The sequence below is a fragment of the Aphelocoma coerulescens genome, chromosome 12 (genome assembly GCF_041296385.1).
Source record: "Aphelocoma coerulescens isolate FSJ_1873_10779 chromosome 12, UR_Acoe_1.0, whole genome shotgun sequence".
Taxonomy (NCBI): domain Eukaryota; kingdom Metazoa; phylum Chordata; class Aves; order Passeriformes; family Corvidae; genus Aphelocoma; species Aphelocoma coerulescens.
Window position 1 is genome coordinate 13,925,264 of NC_091026.1, and position 19,104 is coordinate 13,944,367.

The following is a 19,104-nucleotide window of genomic DNA, read 5'->3' on the forward strand; positions in this document are numbered from 1 at the left end:
TTTCTCTGTTAAAATGGATTCCCTCAAGGGATTTAAAGAGAGCCTGGGCATGACATTGGAGTGGATAATCTTTGCAGCTGCCTTTTCCAGCAAACCTCTGGGGAGAAGGGGGTGAAGCAAATGTCTGGGAAGCCAGAAGACAGGATATTTCTTCAGACAAGTTGAGAAATAATCAGGGGCTATGGGAGGCTTCTCAGGATGAGAATGAAAAGGAACAGATGGATTCTGGAGATTACCCACTGGGATTTAGTGGCCACGTCAACATGTAGGGTAGGGGGGGATATTTAGTTTTAAGAAGTTTTCTGATTGCTTTTATTTTAAGGCAGCCCTAAAACTAGTGACAAGGCTGATGCTGCATGATACTTGGGGTTGCCAATTGCTGACAAGGTTTTGACTTGGTCTCAAAAAAATAGGGAAGTAGTAAAAAGGGGAGCTGCCAGTGGGGAAATGGTACCACTTACTTTAAAAAAAAATTTGACTTGAAATTATCACTGGGTAGCTGGGGACTCACATTTGTATCTTTTGTTTCCATTGGGAGATGGTTGGCCTTCAAGGCTTGCACCTTTCTTCCAAGTCCTTTTTTCTGTGCTTATGTTGTTAAAATCCTTGGGTTTGTACTTCAGTGTCTTGGTCAGGTGTGAGAGCAGCAAGTCTGGAGCAGTGTCCCTCTGAACGGGCAGGTTAATTCAGGTCAAATGCCACCTTGTCTGCTGAAATGAAGGAAGGAGCTCACTCTTGGTGAGCTTGATCTGATGCTTGATCCAGGACAGTTATAATACTTTCTATGTGAGTCACTTTTTGTGATGACATGTTCTTTTATTCTTACAAGAAATAGTTAAATTTGCTTCTACAACAGAAAGATGATGTAAAGCTCCAACTAGCTAGATTATTTCTGGTCTCCCAAGAAGAACTGAAAATGCTGTATTTTAAGACAGATTTTTTTAAATAAGTTTAAGCTATAATATGGAGACATAACTATCAAACATTAAACAGCACTATTTTTGGGCTGTCAGCAAAGACATGAAGGACATGGGGGCACACATTTATCCTCTTCTCTCTTCCTGATGACACTATTTAATACAGTTGTGGGATTCCTACTTTTTTTTCTACTTATTTTTAGACATGGTTGTTCTTTTGTTTGTTGTTGCTTGGCAAAGCCACTTGAATGAGGCAAATCTTTGCAAAAAAAATGATTGTAATTACATAGAAGCAAGTGCCTACGGGGTGATGCTAAGAAATGACTTGAAATGCTTGCAAAATGGTTTGAATTGATTGGGTGGATTGGTAAGTTACTCTAAAAGCATAATGAAGAGCAAATGTAAATAAAATAGGAAACACTATTCTCCAAGGGCAGGTAGCACTGATGTCCGTTCTGCTCGAAACGGAGTACAAAAGGCTTGTAGCTGTTTGTATAAATCATGCTCCCTTCAGTTCTGTGAAAGCTTACAGTGGAGCTTTTGAATCTTAAACAGGCAAAGCAGTCATATCAGATGTAGCCTTTTTTCTTTCCTTCTCCTTCCATGGGGCACATGACAGTAACCAGATGTAGTAGCAGAGGCTGAGCAGAGACCTGCAATCCCCACTGCCCCTTTCACCACTGCTAATCCATTTCATTATGTAGCTCATTCTTGTACTTTCCACGGTTCTAATGACCCATCTTCTGTGTTGCTAAATGTAATTTTTAATCTGCAAGAGCTGCCTTTTGGGTTTTCTGTATTTATTTCCACTTTTCAGCTTTGAGAATATCATATAATAGATACAACTCATTATGAATTACAACTCCTGACAAGCCAACAGCTGGATTTTGTGCTGAATGTGTTTATCAGGTTGGGTTTTGTAGAAGTATTGGCCAAAATTTTGTGTAGGAACAATGAAATATTTAGATTTGAGACTTAAATCCCACCGTGGTGCTAGACACTTGTACCTTGCAAGTCTGCATTTGTGGCTTGATTTAAAAAAAAAAAAATTGAACTGATAGCATTTTCTGTTTAATAATTGATTCAGAACAAATTTGGTCATGTGGCTGACAACCATGTGTGGAATTGACTTTTGTGGCACTAGTGGCTTTGAATGAGTGAGTGTTCCCACTGCGAACCTCCTTGTATATTTATTAGCAGTTCCTAAGCCCATTGCAATTACTGATTAAACACGTTTTTCATCTTTACAAACTGCTGGTGCTCCTAAGAAGCTTTTAGGCAGTGTAATGAAAGAAAAAGGAATCCTTTATTGCAGTTTGAGGATAAGCAGATTCTTTGCAGCAAGTACTTAATGATAACCTGGAGGACACCAGCACTTTGTCCTACTCACTCTCCCATGTTGGTTTCCTGCTTAAATCAAGATTAATTTTGATGCATTGTCTATTACAGTGTTGTTTCTTTCTGTGGACACTTAAGTTTATATGAACTAGTTATCCATGTCCTTACAGTTACTGTTAGGTTCTTACGTTTTAGATTTGACTTGATTTTTATGGTGGATTTGGAAACAACTATGAATTTCACTGGGAGTATCATCATCATTCTAATTTTGCAAATATTGAGGAGAAGAAATGAGCACCACTGTAGTGCACAGATTGTGGAATCTTTGATTTGCAGCTGCAACATTTGGAACAAACTTCTGACTTCAGTTTTGCATTGTGGTTTTCTTTTGCTTTTGTAATTGATACATAATTTTGACCTGAAGGGTTGAAATGCCTTGATTCAAAATGTTAAAATCAATTGATTCTACTTGTTCAGAGAGAGAGGAGCTTTATTCCATGCCAGCCTCCCCTTGACTGCTTCCAGTGAAGACATCTGCCAAATTCATCTGAGGTGGTGAACCCTTAGCCCCTAGATGTGATGTCTGGGCAGAAGGAACCAGCTGTTTGCAGCTGTGCAGAGCCTGTCCTGGCAGTGGGTGGAGACCAGCCCTGCTTCCCCTTCATCTCTAGGGATGAGTCATGGTGCTGATATTGATATGTGGTGGTCTTTGTCGTTTGGGGCCTGGCTGATGAGACTGTTTTGGGGTCCAAGAGCTGCTCCTCCAAGGATGGAGGACATGGATGTGAGGCCTGTTTGTTGCATGTTAGTGGGGGTGGGGGGGTGTCTTTTCACCCAGGCAGCCTTAGCTTGGAATTACCTTCCCCTGGTGCCTCGTCAGCTGATATCTGCTGGCATTTGGGAGACCATGGCAGGCTCATCTATCACCTGTGCTGTTGCTCACTGAGCTGATTGCAGAGACTGTGATAATCTAGGGTGGGAATTCTATTTTCCCTGACATTGCTCAATAAACTGTATATATTCTTGTACACAGGCCTACAGACCACATGGGATATGCATTTACAAATCCCTAAATAGATGGCTTGCCTTAAACTTCACAAGCACTTTTTATATATATGGAGAATGTAGCCATGGACCTCTTTTCAATGTAGTCAGTTTCTGCTGCTCTTTCTGTAAAACCCAGATGATTCATTTCTCACATCTTCTCTGGGATGGTAAAGTCAGAAGTAATGTAGCCCAAAAATACATTGACTCAAAGTGTGCCTCAGTCCTGCTTTACTGCCTCCCCCTTGGATTCCCAGAGTTGTGTGGGCTGACTTGCTGATCCCTGTGTGGGATGTTGGCTTCATCAGAGGGATCTCTGCCAGCAGCCCAGGAGCTATGGTGTCATCAGCTGAGGTGTGGGAGGAGCCTCCCCTGTGGTCACATCTGCTGGCATTGCCCCTCCTGGGATCCAGTCCTGCAGCAGGGCTGGAGGGAGGGTGTACAAGTTTCCCACATCTTGTCTTGTTGGGGAAACCTTGGTGGTGTTGAATTCCTGCCTCTGTAGAAACAAAGGTAGCAGTGGAGGTGATGGTATTTTGTAGGAAGAGACAGAACAGGCTCACTACAGCCCATGGGGACAGAGCATGCCAGGGAGAAGAGATGAGTTACCACAATATATTTGTATACCGAGGAACTGTCTTAATATATCCCTGCCATGTTGTGTGACTTTGTTTCAGAAACTTCTCCTTTTTCTAGCTGCTTTCTAAATGCATAAAACAAGAATGTTTGCAAACCAAGTGCTTGCAGTTTGCGCAGATCCATCTCACACATTAGGCATTCGCCAGGACCACTGACACATGGCTCTCCAAGCAGCCAGCTGGCCACTGCCATATATAAAAGTTTTGGCAAAATTGTAGAAACAGATTTCACTTGGGAGAGAAAGATGTGCTGGCTTGAATATGTCTGATGAACAAGGTGGAGTCACCGACGCAAACCCTAGCACTCCTGTCCCCATCTCTCCCTCCTTCCCTGCATTTTGAGCCTTTTTGGGAGGTGCTATAGTTGTTTTAGTAACTCCTCCAAGCATGCAAGTGTGTACATGTACAAGCTTGGAGTGTGTTTGCTTTCCAGCACTAAGGCTATGAGGTTTTCTGAAGATCTGAGGTTTAATACTATGTGATAGTGCACCCTTTGGTCTTGTAGGACATTGGAAGTAAGTCAGAAATTATCTTACCTTCACGAGGAAAAAAAAAAAAAGCCCTAGCTGTCAAAGAGACTGCTAGTGTGAATTTGTGGGAATATTTTAAGTGAGCCTCTGAACCTATGAAAAGCCATCCTGACACATTGGACTGTGTGCTTTTCTTCTGCTATGAACCTGCTGCTGGTGGAAGCAGCAGTTGTTCATAGTAGTATGTACTGGTACTGGGGGTATGAGCAGTTTTTATTTGGAAAAGTGTAGGCTACAAATAGATATCACTTGTTTCCGGAGGGGATTTCTTTCTCTTTTCCTACCAACATGTGCAAGCACAAGCTGTATTGTTTTCAGGTAACCTTTTTTCCTTTGGAACACAGAGAATTCATCTCAGAAGCTTCTTGGGGAGAATTCCTCATGACATTTATGTTGTGAAAAAGGGCCTTATTGCCCATCTTCAAAGTCACTTGACAGTATTGCGCTACCTCTGTGAGACTAAAAAATATAAGCACTAGTACGAGTGAGACAGTCATCACTGAAGAATAAGCAGGAAGACTGAAAAGATGAAAATGCCACTCCCAAAGAATGACAAAACCTCCCTGGCTCCTTGTCTGGTGTAGATGTGTTTGGGGGTAAAGCAGGAAGGTAAAAGCAGGACTTGGGCATGTGGTGCTTTACCCTGTGTAACTCAAAGAGGAGAGAAGAATCCCCATAGGGCCACAGATTCATTCCTCCTGAACTTGAGCATCTCCCCCGTTTCTGATGATGCCTCTTTCCCCAGCAAAACAGACTCCATCCCCTCAGACCTCTATTCTGGAATTACCCATCATCTTCTGCATTCCTGTGTCACATTTCCAGGTGCTCCTTCCCAGCTTTGAAAGGCTCCCTTTCTGCCAAAGTCTTCTGGCTCTGTTCCTTGTTGTCTACCCAGCTGTGTGGTCTGCCCTTGTTGGTCCTGCACCCCAGACGTTTTATTTCTTTTTCCTTTAAAGAGAAGGACATCATTGCTGCCTTAAGAGCAGTACTGTTCCTGTAGCCTCTCCCTGTATGGGGAATCTTAAATAGGAGTCTTCAGCCAGGCTGGAGACCTTGGCTGACCGCTGACAAGGAGCTTTAGTGATGCTCTGCTGGCTTGGCTGTGGTGGCAGACTGCCACAAGAATTACCTGGGCTCAAAATGTCAAGGAAATTTATTCAGTTTCAATTAATCTGAAAAAATACTTTAGGAGCTTATGTGAGAATCAGAATCTGATGTTGTAAAAGGATTTCACATGATGAGACTCTCAATGCAATAAAATGTCAGAAATCCTTCCTGTTACTAAGGAATGTAGATGCCTGTGTTAAATTGGAAGGGCAGGAGGCATGGACAGTCATTCTGTCATTGATGTCCAGGACTGTGAGGAGGGAGAAACAGGGCCACCTTCTTTGTACCTAGATGTCAAATGAACTCCTCTGGGTCACTTCACTACCCTCTGAGTATATTTCTGAGAATTCAGAACCCTGATTTGGGTGTAATAGAGTTTAGGATTGTTTAAGAACAGGAGGCTTGACTGGGTATGGGATCAGTTTCATCTTGTTTCCCCAACAGCGTGTTAGTATTTTCCTCTAGTTAATATTTAAGTAGCCTGGTGATTATTTCTAAGGAGATGAGATCAAACTACTGGTACTGTTAGTGAGGAACAGAAAGACAGTGCACCAGAGTAATTTCTTTGAGGTTGTTTTTATTGGAAATCATGACTATATATGTTTCACTGTAAAGCATGCAGGGAACTTTGCAGCTAATGATAATTTTGCACTCGTTACTTACTGTAGATCTTTTAATTTGTGTGTTGCTTGGATGCCCTTATTGATACTGAGTTATCATAGTAGAAACCTGTGCATTTTTGGTGCTGGGACTCATGTTTTGGGATGAGGGGAAAGGCTCTGGCTGTTCTGTAGCTGGTTGGAGAAGGCTGTGGCTGGGTCAATGGGAACAAGGAGTGCAGCATCCTCAGAGTGCAGCACATGTGGTCTCCTACTCTGCTTTCCTTCCATAATCCCTGACTTTCATGGATGCTTTCGCTGGGATTTTTTTTTCCTTTTTTTTTTTAAACACTAAGGCTGGTTAAAATGAATCCATTGTAATCCATGTAGCAAAGCTGTGCAAGTTCCTCATAATGCCTGTTGGGTTGTTTTTTTGAATGAAGATCCCTAATCTGTTATCTGCCTCTGTCTTTAGAATAAATTTTTATAGCTGGGATTATCTCCTCCCTGGGTAGTTGTGTCATAGTTCATTTTTGAGGCAGTGGCCAAACAGCAAAATAAGGGAGAGGAGGTTGGAGGTGGGAAATGCATTGGATCAGCCCCAAAAGAAGATTAGCATTTATTCATGCTGAAATGTAAGCAAGCAAAAAAATTTTCAGCTAAACAAAGCATTTCTTTGAAGCATGTTCTTACTTCTTTTCCAAAATATAACTCCACTGCGAAATTAGGTGTTTCTTCAGAAGAGAAAAATAAAGTATTTATTTTAAGGCTGATCAAAGTGAACATGTTAACTTTCCAAAAATTTTTTTTTAGCTGAAAATACTCCACATATTAGACTAGATTGAATCAGCTTCAGACTGGCCTTTTTAAACAAAGCCCATGGACTAACTTGTGTGTATCCATGGCAAATCCTGCTGCCTTTGTCTTCCGATGAAAATAAAATAACATTTAAAATGGAAGAAAGAAGTTCAACGTGAATGGTACAGTGTGGGATAGAGGGATTCAGCAATCCCATGTTACTAATTGCAGATCAGGAGGAGGTGGTTTTGGTAGCAGGGTGGAAATATTACAGTCAAAGGGAGCCATCTGTTCCCCTTTTAGCAGGAGGGTTGCAAGAAATGCCTGAAATAAGGCATCAGTCACCGTCTGCCAGTGGGTGATGGAGGCTGTGGTTAGTGATGAGAACTAGCCTTGGCAGAACTGCCCTGCAGAATTTGTTGGCATTTCTTCCACCTCTGAACCTGCCTGTTTGCAGCAACGTCAGGGAGTAACAGCACTCTGTTTGGGAAAGGCTCGTGTACAGGAGGAAATTGTTCTATTAATTGCCATTAAGGTTTTAAAAAACTTGTACCACTGTGATCCAGGAAGGTGGATGGTATTCAGTAATTTCAGACTGCTCTGGAGAGGCGTCTCCAAGAACAGAAGCCAGGAATAATTAGATTTATAGACAACTTTTTTTTCCCCTTTCTTTTTAGTTATGCTACAAGCACAGTAAAAGTTTTATAGACATCATAAACCTGACTGGCACATACCTTTGCCCCAATCTGAAGGATCAGTGTATATTACAGTGCTGGGCAGTGATCAATAGTACAGTAACAGCGCTCACAAAAGGCTTAAGACCCAAAAGATGCACTAATGAGAGAGCACATTTTGCATCTTGAATATTAATTATTCTCCTGCAGCCTGAGTGCTGGAGAAGGGGAACATTTCACTTGTTCTGGCATCATGTCAGACACGAGAACTGAGGACTGACTTTCACTGAAAAACTGATGAAAAACTTCTTTTGAGGATGTTTTCAGTATAGTGGGATTACACTCTTAGTGGGTGAATTCAGGTCAGGCTGGATTCAGTCCCCAGTTTGAATGTTTCACTAAACTTTTGGAAGCTGACTTTCCAAAAAAATCCCTTCACTATGGATCCTTGAAGGTAGGAACCTCCGTCTGTGATCTTTGAGCAGTGTTGGGGCTAGATCCAAACTTTCTGTGTGTACCAATAGTAATAACCCTTTTGACAGGACATGTCCCTCTTCTGAACAACAGGTATGTGGCATGGCATTGGTTGAATTTTGGGAAATTTCTTCCAAGATGTCAAGTTGTGTGACAGGGATAATCCAGCCCCTGGCAGTGGTGCAGTATGATGGAATAGTCAGGTTTTGAATGTTGTCTTGTGCTGAGATATTTATTTGCAAGTTTAATAGAAGAGTCTTACCAGAAGAAGGTTATTTTAAAATGCTATGAAAATGTTTAAGTAATTGTCAAGATAAGGATTTGCTTTGTTGCAAGCAAATGATTTTGTAAAACATTTTTGAAAAGGATTTTGAACTTCTTGGCTAGCAGGTTGTTTCAACTTTATCTTATTCCATACTAGGAGGGACAGTTCCACAGACACCTTGTGGGTGTTATTTTGTTTTGATTTGTTTGTTTTAATTGAAGTGCTACATACTGCCTCTTTTTTTTTGTTTGTTTTCCTTGCCAAAAAATATTAAACTAAATGTTAAGAGTAACACACAAGCTGCTCATTTCACAAAACTCCATGGCTGAAAAAGATTCTCAAAAGTGAGCTTATTTCTATTTGTGGAAAATACCTATTTTCCTTTGGTATTTGAATATCAAATCCGAAGGAAGCTTAAGGCTTACTTTCAGCATATTGTTGTCTTCTGGGCAGCAAGCTGTTATCAGCATAGGTATTTCCTCTTTAGATCCTGTGGTCTTGCATGTACTGCGCAGTCTTTGGAGAGCAAAATGAGGAGTTAGCAGAGTTATTTGATGCCTCTGCCATCTGCTCTAATTTTCACTTTTCTGATTTTTCTTTTATTTTCTTTTTTCTCCTCTCCCTCTCCCTCTCCCCAGAAAAAAGGAAATTTTTAAGGGGTAGTTCCAAATATACTGAGAGTTCTCCTTGCTGTTAACTCTGGAGTGTGTTTGGGACAGACTTCCATGTATCATCTCTTTCTTGTTTTGTCCCTCATGGATTTCCCTATTGAACTGCACATCTTTTTCACTTCGCTGGTAAACTGTTTCCAGTAAAGACATTCACTTAGATTAACAGTCAAGCCCATCCTGATGTTCACAGGAGATATTTTGCAGGTTTTATGGTGGCTGAAGATAGTTTGTCTGCTAAAGGGTAGATGCAGAGTAAATGGCTTTCTGTATATTTTTACCTTTGATTTATTTCCAGCAGCTTTGTTAATATGGACAGCCTGCAGAAATATGTATGTGGCTATGAACAGGCTTGGTGGATATCTAAAATTTAAACAATTTTCTAAGCATGTGCCAGGAATGAATGTGAAAACACCAAATTTGCCTGGATCCTTCACAGAGCCGTTAAGAAAACACTTTGTCTGCAAAACTGGGAATTAAATGAGGTTTGCAGTCTTCTTAGCCCCATTTGGCTTATGTGATATATGGATGTATGTAGATGTAAAACAGGCCTATATAATGCATGCATACATGTACAATATATACACATGCACATAAACATTTACAGTGTGCATTAAACTTCTGATTGATTTAGGCTTCAGAGAGAAGCCCAGGCTATGGATTTTTCAATGCTTCTCACAGTAGTATTTCTCCTTTTGTGTGGGAGGAAATAGCCACTGTAAAAGCAAGACTCCACTGGAATAATTAAAAGCAATTAGGTCAGTATGTTTATAAGTAGTCTAACAAAGTGTCTACTGAAAAATAATCAGTGAAATTGTGGTAGTTCTGCAGGGGAACCTGTGAGGAGAATGAATACACAGGGGAGCACCAGTCAGCAAGATGTGCAGTCCTCTAGCACTTAGCAAATCAGCTGACAAAGGGAGCTTTGAAAGAAAATCAATGTAGGTAAAAAGAATGCACTTACCAGAGCTTGATTAATGATGCAAATATATCGCTGGGAAAACAAAGGTTGTCACACAGCTGTTTCAGAGTGGTGGCTGTCCCCAGAACAGCTGTGTGTGCTGGGGTCTGTCCTGCATTGCAGGACATACACAGAGCACACCCTCAGTTACCTGCCCAGGTTTGGGATTGTGCACCCTTGGGTATCCAAGGGTTTTCATAAGGAGTCCATGAATGATATCTAAGAAAAGAAAACCAATTTTCAAACAGTTTAAATCTGCAATTACTGGGCTGTGCACCCACCTTGGGAGGTGTTTGCAGTGTACAGCTCAAAAAGACTGAAACCCTGCAGCCTTATGGCCTTTACAGCAGCAGGAAAATTAGAAGCTGCAGGATTAGGCACACAGCCCATATAGGAGATCCTGTGTATGTTTACATCCTTTCTTCAGTTCCTCACTAGTCTTCAAACTGTAGTGGGTTTTGTTTGTTCTGTTTTTTTTTAAACCTGGTTCTCAAGAGTTTTGTGACCCTTAGAGTTTGTTATTGTAGCAAGGAAATTAGGCTGCCTTTTTTTTTTTTTTTAATGAGCAGTAAATGTTAAATAGATTGAATTTTAATGTTTACTATGGTCCCACAGGTAGATAAAACCATTAGCTAATGACCATAATGATGAACAGATTTTACTTAAATTTGAAATAATACTTGATCTGCTATGCTATTAATGGTGATCCTGTTAAAAAAAAAAAAACAACTCTATAAATGTAATGGAATAAGTGTGATTAGTGCAAGCAATATGAAGTTGAAAGTGATATAATCTGTTTGGACTGCAATTTACTTCTGTGCAAGTGTAGATGCTGAATCTAGCTAGGAAAGGTTCCTAGTTTGTAAAAGCAGAATATCCCATTACCTTACATTTATCTCTTCCTTTGGAATATTCTTCCCTTAAGTTTATCTGGGTGATAGAAAGGGATTAGTAATTGTCACAGAATGATCTTCCAGAATTTGAAATTCATAGTTTTGTACATCAGAGGTTTGATTTTTTTTCATTGCAGGGATTTTAAAATCTACATCAAAAATATTTTAATGATATTTAAGGTATATATATTTATGCCTTTTCATATATCATCACAGAGGAAATCTCCAACATTTCATTTTTCTTGAAAATTGTTTTTAATTGATAAAAATATATGCGAGCTTTATAAAACAGAAAAGCCAACTACTTGTGTGGTGTCAGCTCCCAAAAACTGCTCAGAGAGATCTTGTTCACATGAGTTTCAGAGTTCCAAAAAACATATTTATGTACTTCCATGTGGGACAGAGCCTTGGGCCATGCCTGTGAGGCTATTCTGGTTACAGATGCTGCAGAAAAACAAGAGTGCTGTAGATCTGGGCTTGATGCATTGGCACTTAGAAGACCCTCCCTGATCCCTCGGGCTCAGAATGCCAGAATGCTGCAAATCTCACCTGCTCACACAAAGTGAGGATTTGCAAAAGACCCTCTGTGCCACTAAAATCTCATTTAAATCTTTTTGTGTGGTGCTTGGGGCTGGATGCAGCCTTCACTGCTGTTGTAGGCTTCCTCTGTGCTGTTGAGGGAGCCAGAACAAGGAACCTGGGTCTTAGGGGTCTTCCAGGGTCCCCATTAACATCTGGAATTGCACATGTAAGGAAATTGCAAGCCCATAGAGGCTCTGGAGAACAGATGGAGCATGTTCCCATAGTTAAAGAGGTATCATTATCTTGAAATACAATCAAATGAAATAAAAAATGGCCCAAAAGTCTTTTATTGTTTCTAACCTCGGCTGTCCTGACATTATTTGTTTTATAGCTATGATTTATGATAGAATGAGGTGATAAACGTATCACCAAATTGGCTGTACTTCATGTGGGTGCTGCAGATCCCACCCAGATGCTGAGGATAAATCCAAAGGAATTTCCCTTTTATCTTTTTTAGCATTAGTGAACCTGGGTGCTGTTTGGGACAGGAGTCATTGGGGCACTCTGTTAAAGCTTTATGTCCTTGTGACATTGGTGAAGGAAGCTCTCGGCCCTGAGATGAGGCTGCAGTGATTACCCACATCCTTGGAAGTCTGCAAGGGAGGACTGACTTGGCCCTGCCTTGTGCCTTGCAGACTCCAAAACATGCAGCTGTTTACCACTTGAAGATGTGTTGTGTCATGTGAATCCGGCAAAAAAACCCTGTTAGTGTGGGAACATGGACCCCTTCATCCTGAACTGTGGCAGAGCTGCTCATGGGAGCCTTTCAGTGTGAAGCCTTTCCTAGCTCAGTGCTTTCATTCAGATTTTGTGTATCAGTTAAGAAGGTACCCTTTAAGAGACTCTTTAAATATCCTTGTGAAGAAGTACAGGCTGCTTATGAAGGTTGAAAATTTTTCAGTCTCTGGTAATCCTCTCTAATGTCACCAAAATGTCCTAGAACTCCTACAGGCACTGGGAATCCCTGCAGGATCTGTGTCGGATGGGCAGCCACAGGAGCAGAGATACTGCTTCTCTGTAAATGTTTGCATGTGTAACCTGGCAAAGAAAGCTCAGGATATTCAGCTGTAAGGACTCCTGTGTTAAAAACTGAATTAATATATTGTCATACAGATTAGAATGGAAAAACACACAGCCAGACCTCTAATGTCTTCTCTTTACTGTGCACATTGAATAGCAATTATTTTATGAAGATAGTTCATGGTAAATATTTATAAACAAAACAGGCAACCAGTAAGACCACAGTGAATAAATAACTGTAATATCAAAGCCCTGTTTCAGAATACTGTACAATTGCATTCCTCGCTATTATCAATACTTCTTTTTTAGTTTCACAGAGAGTTATACCACTATTGGTGTTCAGTTCCAGTGGGATGACACTGGATATGTTCTGGCTAAATTTTTGTTTAGTATCAAGGTAGTATTCTTGTTCCATGCATAAAAGCCAATAATCTCTAAATATAGATCTTTTTCGGGTATAGTAATTACTGCTTCTTCACCAACTGTAAGAGCAATTAAGCCCCAACTAATGAGCAGTTTTCTACACTGTAGTTATAATGCTCTATCTTAATAATATACTTATCTCATCAAATAGCTTTCTTCCTTTGAAAAAGAAGTGTCTAAATTCATTACATGTCTTACAGCTACTGGTCAGAAGAGCTTTATCCTTTTAAGGTAGTTTTAGCTTATTTCCGTTCTCAGGTGCATCTAGTTCTGTTTACACATTTTACCCTCTTTAATTTGCCTTCTCTGGCCACCACAGAACATAAACTTGCTTTACCTGCAGGGCTGGAGCTGGGACTTTCATCTGAAATAATGACTTAATGCCAGGCAAAGGAGATGTCCTGCTCTGAGGGCAGATACCTGTAAAGTGGGAATTTCATTCTTAGCCTTTTAATCTAATAAATTTTGAGAACTGGCTTTTGGTAGGTTGGGAGATTTTTTGCATTCCTTTTTCTAATAATTTAAACTACCATATTTTGAAACATCTGAAGCAGTAGCTACCAAAGTAGAAAGGAGTCCTCCACTGTGTGGTTCAGTGGGGAGCAGCTTGGAATAGAAATGGCCCAAAGGGGGGTGAGGCAGCACTGCCAGGTCTGGGAGTTTTGGTGTTGGTCTCAGAGTATTTATTGTTTTTCTTTAAGCCACAGCTGCTGAAGTCTTCTAATGAGAGGAAAATTCACCAGCTTCCATGTAAAAAGCAGTGGTTATGGGAGAGGAACTTGAAACTCTGTTCCAAGTATTGCTGACTGGGGGGAAAAATCACATTAAAAGACCTTCCAGAACACTTTGGTCATATTTTTATAATTAAATATCATCTTTTGGAGATGAAATGCATAATAGGATTGGGAATTCTGTAAACAGAGAGGCAAGTTCCCCATCCAAGGTGATCCCTTTTTCTTCCCAATGTGTGGCTGCAGCCCCTGTGCAGGACCATAGCTCTGTGTGACATATGGGCTGAGAGGAAAAGCCCCTGCAGGTGTAGTTTTAACACACAATATTTTTTTTTTTTAGGTTGGTTTGTTTCTTTGTTTGTTTTTATTTAAGCAAACACATCTCCTCAAATGGGTTGAGAAAATTTATCCTAGTGCTTTGTTGAACCATGTTGCCACAATCATAGTCAGGGCTAAATCAAGGTAGAGATGTGAGAGAAATTGAAGTAAATCCTATGGTTACTTAGTTTTCCTTTTAAAAATTCTTCACAGTTTAGAACTGAATTTGTAGAAGCATTATTAAATAAACTCTGGCTGTGGCATGTTTGCTTTAGGACCTTGTTTAGCAAAGCACTTAAGTAAATACATAATGTGAAGCCCATGAATGATATTATATCTGTGCAACGGATAAAGCACACAAGTGAGTGCTCAGTGTCCAAGATACAAGGAGCCCTTGAACTGGAACTATTCACACAATTAAACATTTGCTGAAAAGACATTGGATTATTTAGCTATTTAAAGTAAAGCATGTGCTTAAGTACTTTGTTGAATCAGAGCCTATAAAAAGAAATATTCCCAAAAATATCTGAATGCTGAAAATGGAAACTAATCTCTAGTAAACTGATATTGTGTGGCTACACGAGTGAGCTAAAGCTGGGTGTGAGACCACTGTTGGCTGGGTCAGCTCTTTGCATCTCACATCCAAGCTCCAGGCTGCAAGCTTTGCTTAGGAGTCTTTGTGCTGGCTGCCTGGGGTGAGTAAAACAGAAGTCTATTCTAGGGCAATAAATCCACAGCTTAGTTTGCAAGTCATCATACCAGGAGCATTATGCTACATGATATGCATGCTTTAAAATGCAAGGCTTCTCTGAACCACTTAATCGAGGCATAAACTGGAGCTGTGAGGTAAACTCTGGAGGCTGAGTGTGAGTAAAGATCAATAAGATGTGTCTCAATAACTCTTAAATTAATAAACTTCTACTACTGATTTACTAGCTTCTCTGTGTTAGTGGAGTTAAAGTGGTTACGTCCAGAATTTACTTCAGAATAAGCCCTGTTTGCTTTTTTGCAACTGTGAAAACCTGAGAAGACAAGTGAGACCAGAAGTAAAAGACAGCTAGTATCAGTCACTGATAGTTAAAAAGAGACATAAAAGCATTGATGCAACCATTCTCACAAAGTTTTACTATGTGCATCAGCTTCCATGCCTTAGAAAATAATCTCCCAAAAGTGTGCACCAGGTTGTGTTTCTGAGAGCAGGGGCTTGTACAGGACATCACAACTGAGGAAGACACAGGACTGCTGTATGTGCTTCAAAAGCAGTCATTAAAAAAAAGCCTGGAAAAGATGCAAATAAATCTGGTTTTAAGAAAAAACCCCACCACCTTTTTTATTGCTAAATATTATGAAGTATATAGGCGTCATCTAGAGTGTAGGTGTCACCCCCCATTCTGAGATAAATAGCAATCCATGGATTTTCATTGTTTTGCTTATAAGACAATGTAAGTGGCTCCAAGCCAAGCACTGAAGGGTGTTAGGCCCTTGGACACCTGAGTAGATCCATGTGTTTTAGCCCAGCTCCTGGTATTGATGGGTTTGGATTTTTTTATTATTTCCCCTGGCATTAGATTCTTTTCCGTATTTGTCAGTAAAGTCGGGTACTCTGGAGTACTGCCAGGATCAGTTGCTCAAAGGTAATGAAACCGACCAAAACAAATTAGAGGAGATTGAAAAGAGATAGTAATTTTAAGGTTCTCATTTACCTTCTGGCTCATGGACCTTTTATTTGTGTGTGTGTGTTTCCAAATTTTCCTCTGAAACCACAGAGCCTGGAAAGTTTCTAGTTTAAAATGCTGGACATAATTCATTCTCATGAAGCCAAGACTTCAGTCTCTTGAGTCCACCAATTATGGCCTTAATAAAGTCATTAAATTTCTTAAGACATGCTCTGTAATTGGGAAGGTTGGGTTTAGTTATATCTTTTGGTCCTTGTTCCCAAATACTGCTTCTGCAATTGCCTTAAAATACTTGGAACACTCCTAACTTTTTCCTATACGTTTGTAGTAGAAAGAAATGCTAGTCATGGATTGAAGTCTATTTTGTATTTTACTTTGAGCAAAATAAAACCAGGAAGTCAGTCTGCTCCTCAAAAGGCTCCTCCTGGATTCAGTGTAAGGTCATAGATACCACAGGAATACAGACAAGTGCAACGGTGCATTGCTCAGCATAGTAGGAATTGATCTTGTTGTCACAGTAAGCCAGTTGGCATCTGGATTTTTGTAGATGAAACTATTAAGGGTTGACCTGAAGGAAAAAAACCCAAACTTTATTGAATATTTGTGTGTGGTACTTAGGCTGGATCTGTTGATCTGTTTCCCCCCCTCCATTGCTTTTTGGATGCTGCAAGCCCATTGACAAATTCCATCAGAGCTGAAAGAAGATTTCTAGGCTTTTGGAGGATATCTCTGATTTAGGAGAGACAGGATTCCTTTCTTTATACATCTCTAATCCAAGGAATATCCTCTAATTAAGGCAGTGGAGGGCTCTGTTTGGGTCTATTCAGTGTTCTGAATAGAATCTCCAGCCTGGCTGGCTTCTCTGAACGATAGTTCTGGGCAGTGTGTGACCTTCCCTCAGGAGAAAAGTTGTTCGGCACGACTGCCTTTACTGATCAAGACTCTGCAAGTGTCTGAATTGAGAAGTCTGCATCTCCATCAAGGGAAAATGCTGTGTCCTGAAGATTGCTTGCATTCTGCCACTGGAGGGCAAATAAGGACTGGGCTGGACACCTGGTGAGCTGGTATAAGAAGTAAGCTGCAGATTGAAACTTGGAGAGCAATTAAACATGGGAACAACCTTTAAAAAACATAACGAAAAAGCCACACACAAAGACTACTCAAGATTTGAGTTCTTCAGTACTCAATACCTTTCTGAACAGAGTGAAAACTGTTTTTAAGGCTCTGAGAGGTGACTTTATGAAGTGTAGTGACTCATGCTTGTCATGTCAGTATGTGTTATCCAACTGTTTCTTCTGGCATAAAAACCTGTTAGTTTTTACTGATATTGTAAGTGTGGAAAACCAAACAAAACCTGAGATTCCTTCCCCTTCAACAAAGCAAGCTTCAACAGCCTTTTGGAAATATAACAAGGGTTTCCTTGATCAAGTGAACTGTTTACAGACCTAGGTAACTATCAAGGATGCCAGGGGTTAAGTGAGATAATTTATTTTTGATGAAAATCAGAAAAAACAAAATCTGGTTTCTATTCTGTGCATTAATATGCCAGGTAAGCAACTGGAAATACTGTTCAAGGAACATCTAGTTTGTAAATGAATAAGAATTTCAGGCCTGGAGTAGAGAATCTGTACAAACTATGCAGTGAAGGCTGCTCTGATGGAGTGTGTGGTTTTGCATAACAGGTGAACAGAAAATGATGGGTATGACAGGAGCTATATTTAAATGAGCCAAGTTGAAAGCAGTGCAGGAATAGAGGAAAATGATAATACACAAATCACAGTGAGTTCTGTCCTCCGCAGATCTATTTCTTTTGTTACAAGCAAAAATTGCTGTGATGGAACATGAGAAACTAACTTTTGTGACCGAGTGAGTCGAAACAACAGTCTGAATTTGGCAAAGGTACATGCCTTGTGGCATGTGAAGGGGAAAGAAACAAATGTCTTCTGGAAAAAACTGAGCACAAGAACAGTTTCATTTTCCAGGACTTCAGAAGGATTTTTAAGGATTTTTTCCCTTATGTAGAAGGAAACTTCAAGGTCACAATTTCCAGTGTTTTAGGTCAATACAGTCACAGAATTTCTGAACAAGAACTTCTCATGAAAGGTCAAAGTTGAGATGAAAAATACTGTGAATGGGTCTTTATCCAACCAAGTTTCTGTGTTTTTGTCAAGTATTTTTGCATATATTTTGGAGTTTCAGCTACAAATTGGCTTAAAGGAAGGACCAAGAGAGTTTAGAGCAAGTGATGTTGCTTTGTACAGCACTGGCTGGACTGCAGCAGTGTGGTGTGAGGATCCCATGCTTCCCAGGCTCTGGTACTAGAAAAATATTGTGGTGATTAAAATCATAGTTTAGGGCATGTTCAAATCAGAGGAGAGCCCCACAAGGCTGTGGTATCTTTATATTCTTGAGGGAAGGTCCTGGTGTTATCAAACTCAGTGCCAATCTTGTCACATCAGTGACACCAGTCTGCACTGGGGTCAGCCCAGCATCCCTGCACTGCTTCCATCCTAAGTCACTATCTCTTTGTACCTTAACATGCAGCAGTATGTTACAGCAGTAACTTCACTCCAGTTTTACTTCTTGATATTACTCAGATGGCTTAAATATTTTGTGTTCCTCAGTGGAGTCGTTAGGTGGGGCATACAATAAATTTCATTTTTTTATTTAGGGAGTTTTCCCTGCCATTACTTAAAAGCATTCATGCTTTAATTAGTAATTAACCTTTTTTAAAAAGTTGCTATAAAAGTCAAAATGTGCTGTTCTTCCATACTTCCAGACACCTGTAATCTCAGCTATGCTGCATTGAAATGAATCTCCTATTTGCTTTGTTTGGGTTTTTTTCCCATTTTCTTTTATACCATGTGAATCCTGTGTCTGTCCTTGTTACATCAGGCTTCCACAAGGGCCACACAGGTTGATCTCCAAGTTCGTCCTTTCAGTGAGCATCCACTGCTTGCCAGTTTCCCCCCCTGAAGAAATTTCCTACATGTTGAGCAAAAGTGGTAAGAATTATACATTTTTTTGTTACCTCTCAAGAAGCTCCTGCTGGGATGGGCCGTGTGCTGTCTGTTAGCATTGTATTGGAAAGAGCTGCATTTTCCCTGAGTAGAGCTTTGTTATGAAGTTCATTTGACTGAAAATATTTTGCATGCTTAACTACCTGCTGGTGAATTTTTCTATGCCAAGTAATGTGTCAGGAGCTAGCAGAGCATAGTAAGTTAATTACTTGTGTGCATACTGTGAAGGAAAAGCAAACAGCAAGGCACCGGTGATACGAAGAATGAGACTTCATTTCAGTCACCAGAGATTGTGTTGTTAATGAATCCATTCAATCAGCAGGGAATTGGTAATGTAGATAAGCCCAGGTATGGCTTTGTACTGATAGGAAGATTAGTCCCTCAACCAAAATATTGTTTTTAGTGAGAGTTTGCTAATATTGAATAGT

The 19,104-nt window shown here is 40.2% G+C and overlaps 1 protein-coding gene across 3 annotated transcripts in view; it reads left to right on the forward strand.

Moving 5' to 3' along the window:
* The window catches only part of PTPRG (protein tyrosine phosphatase receptor type G), a 402,469-nt gene that overhangs the window by 183,615 nt on the left and 199,750 nt on the right, over nt 1–19,104 (forward strand). Inside the window, exon 2 of one of the 3 annotated variants that reach the window (XM_069028209.1) lies at nt 18,552–18,661. The exons of the other annotated variants lie outside the window; for them this stretch is intronic. Within the exon in view, the coding sequence (XP_068884310.1) occupies nt 18,646–18,661 (16 nt within the window). The 5' untranslated portion in view covers nt 18,552–18,645. The remainder of the gene's footprint in view (nt 1–18,551; nt 18,662–19,104) is intronic. 3 annotated transcript variants of the gene reach the window in all.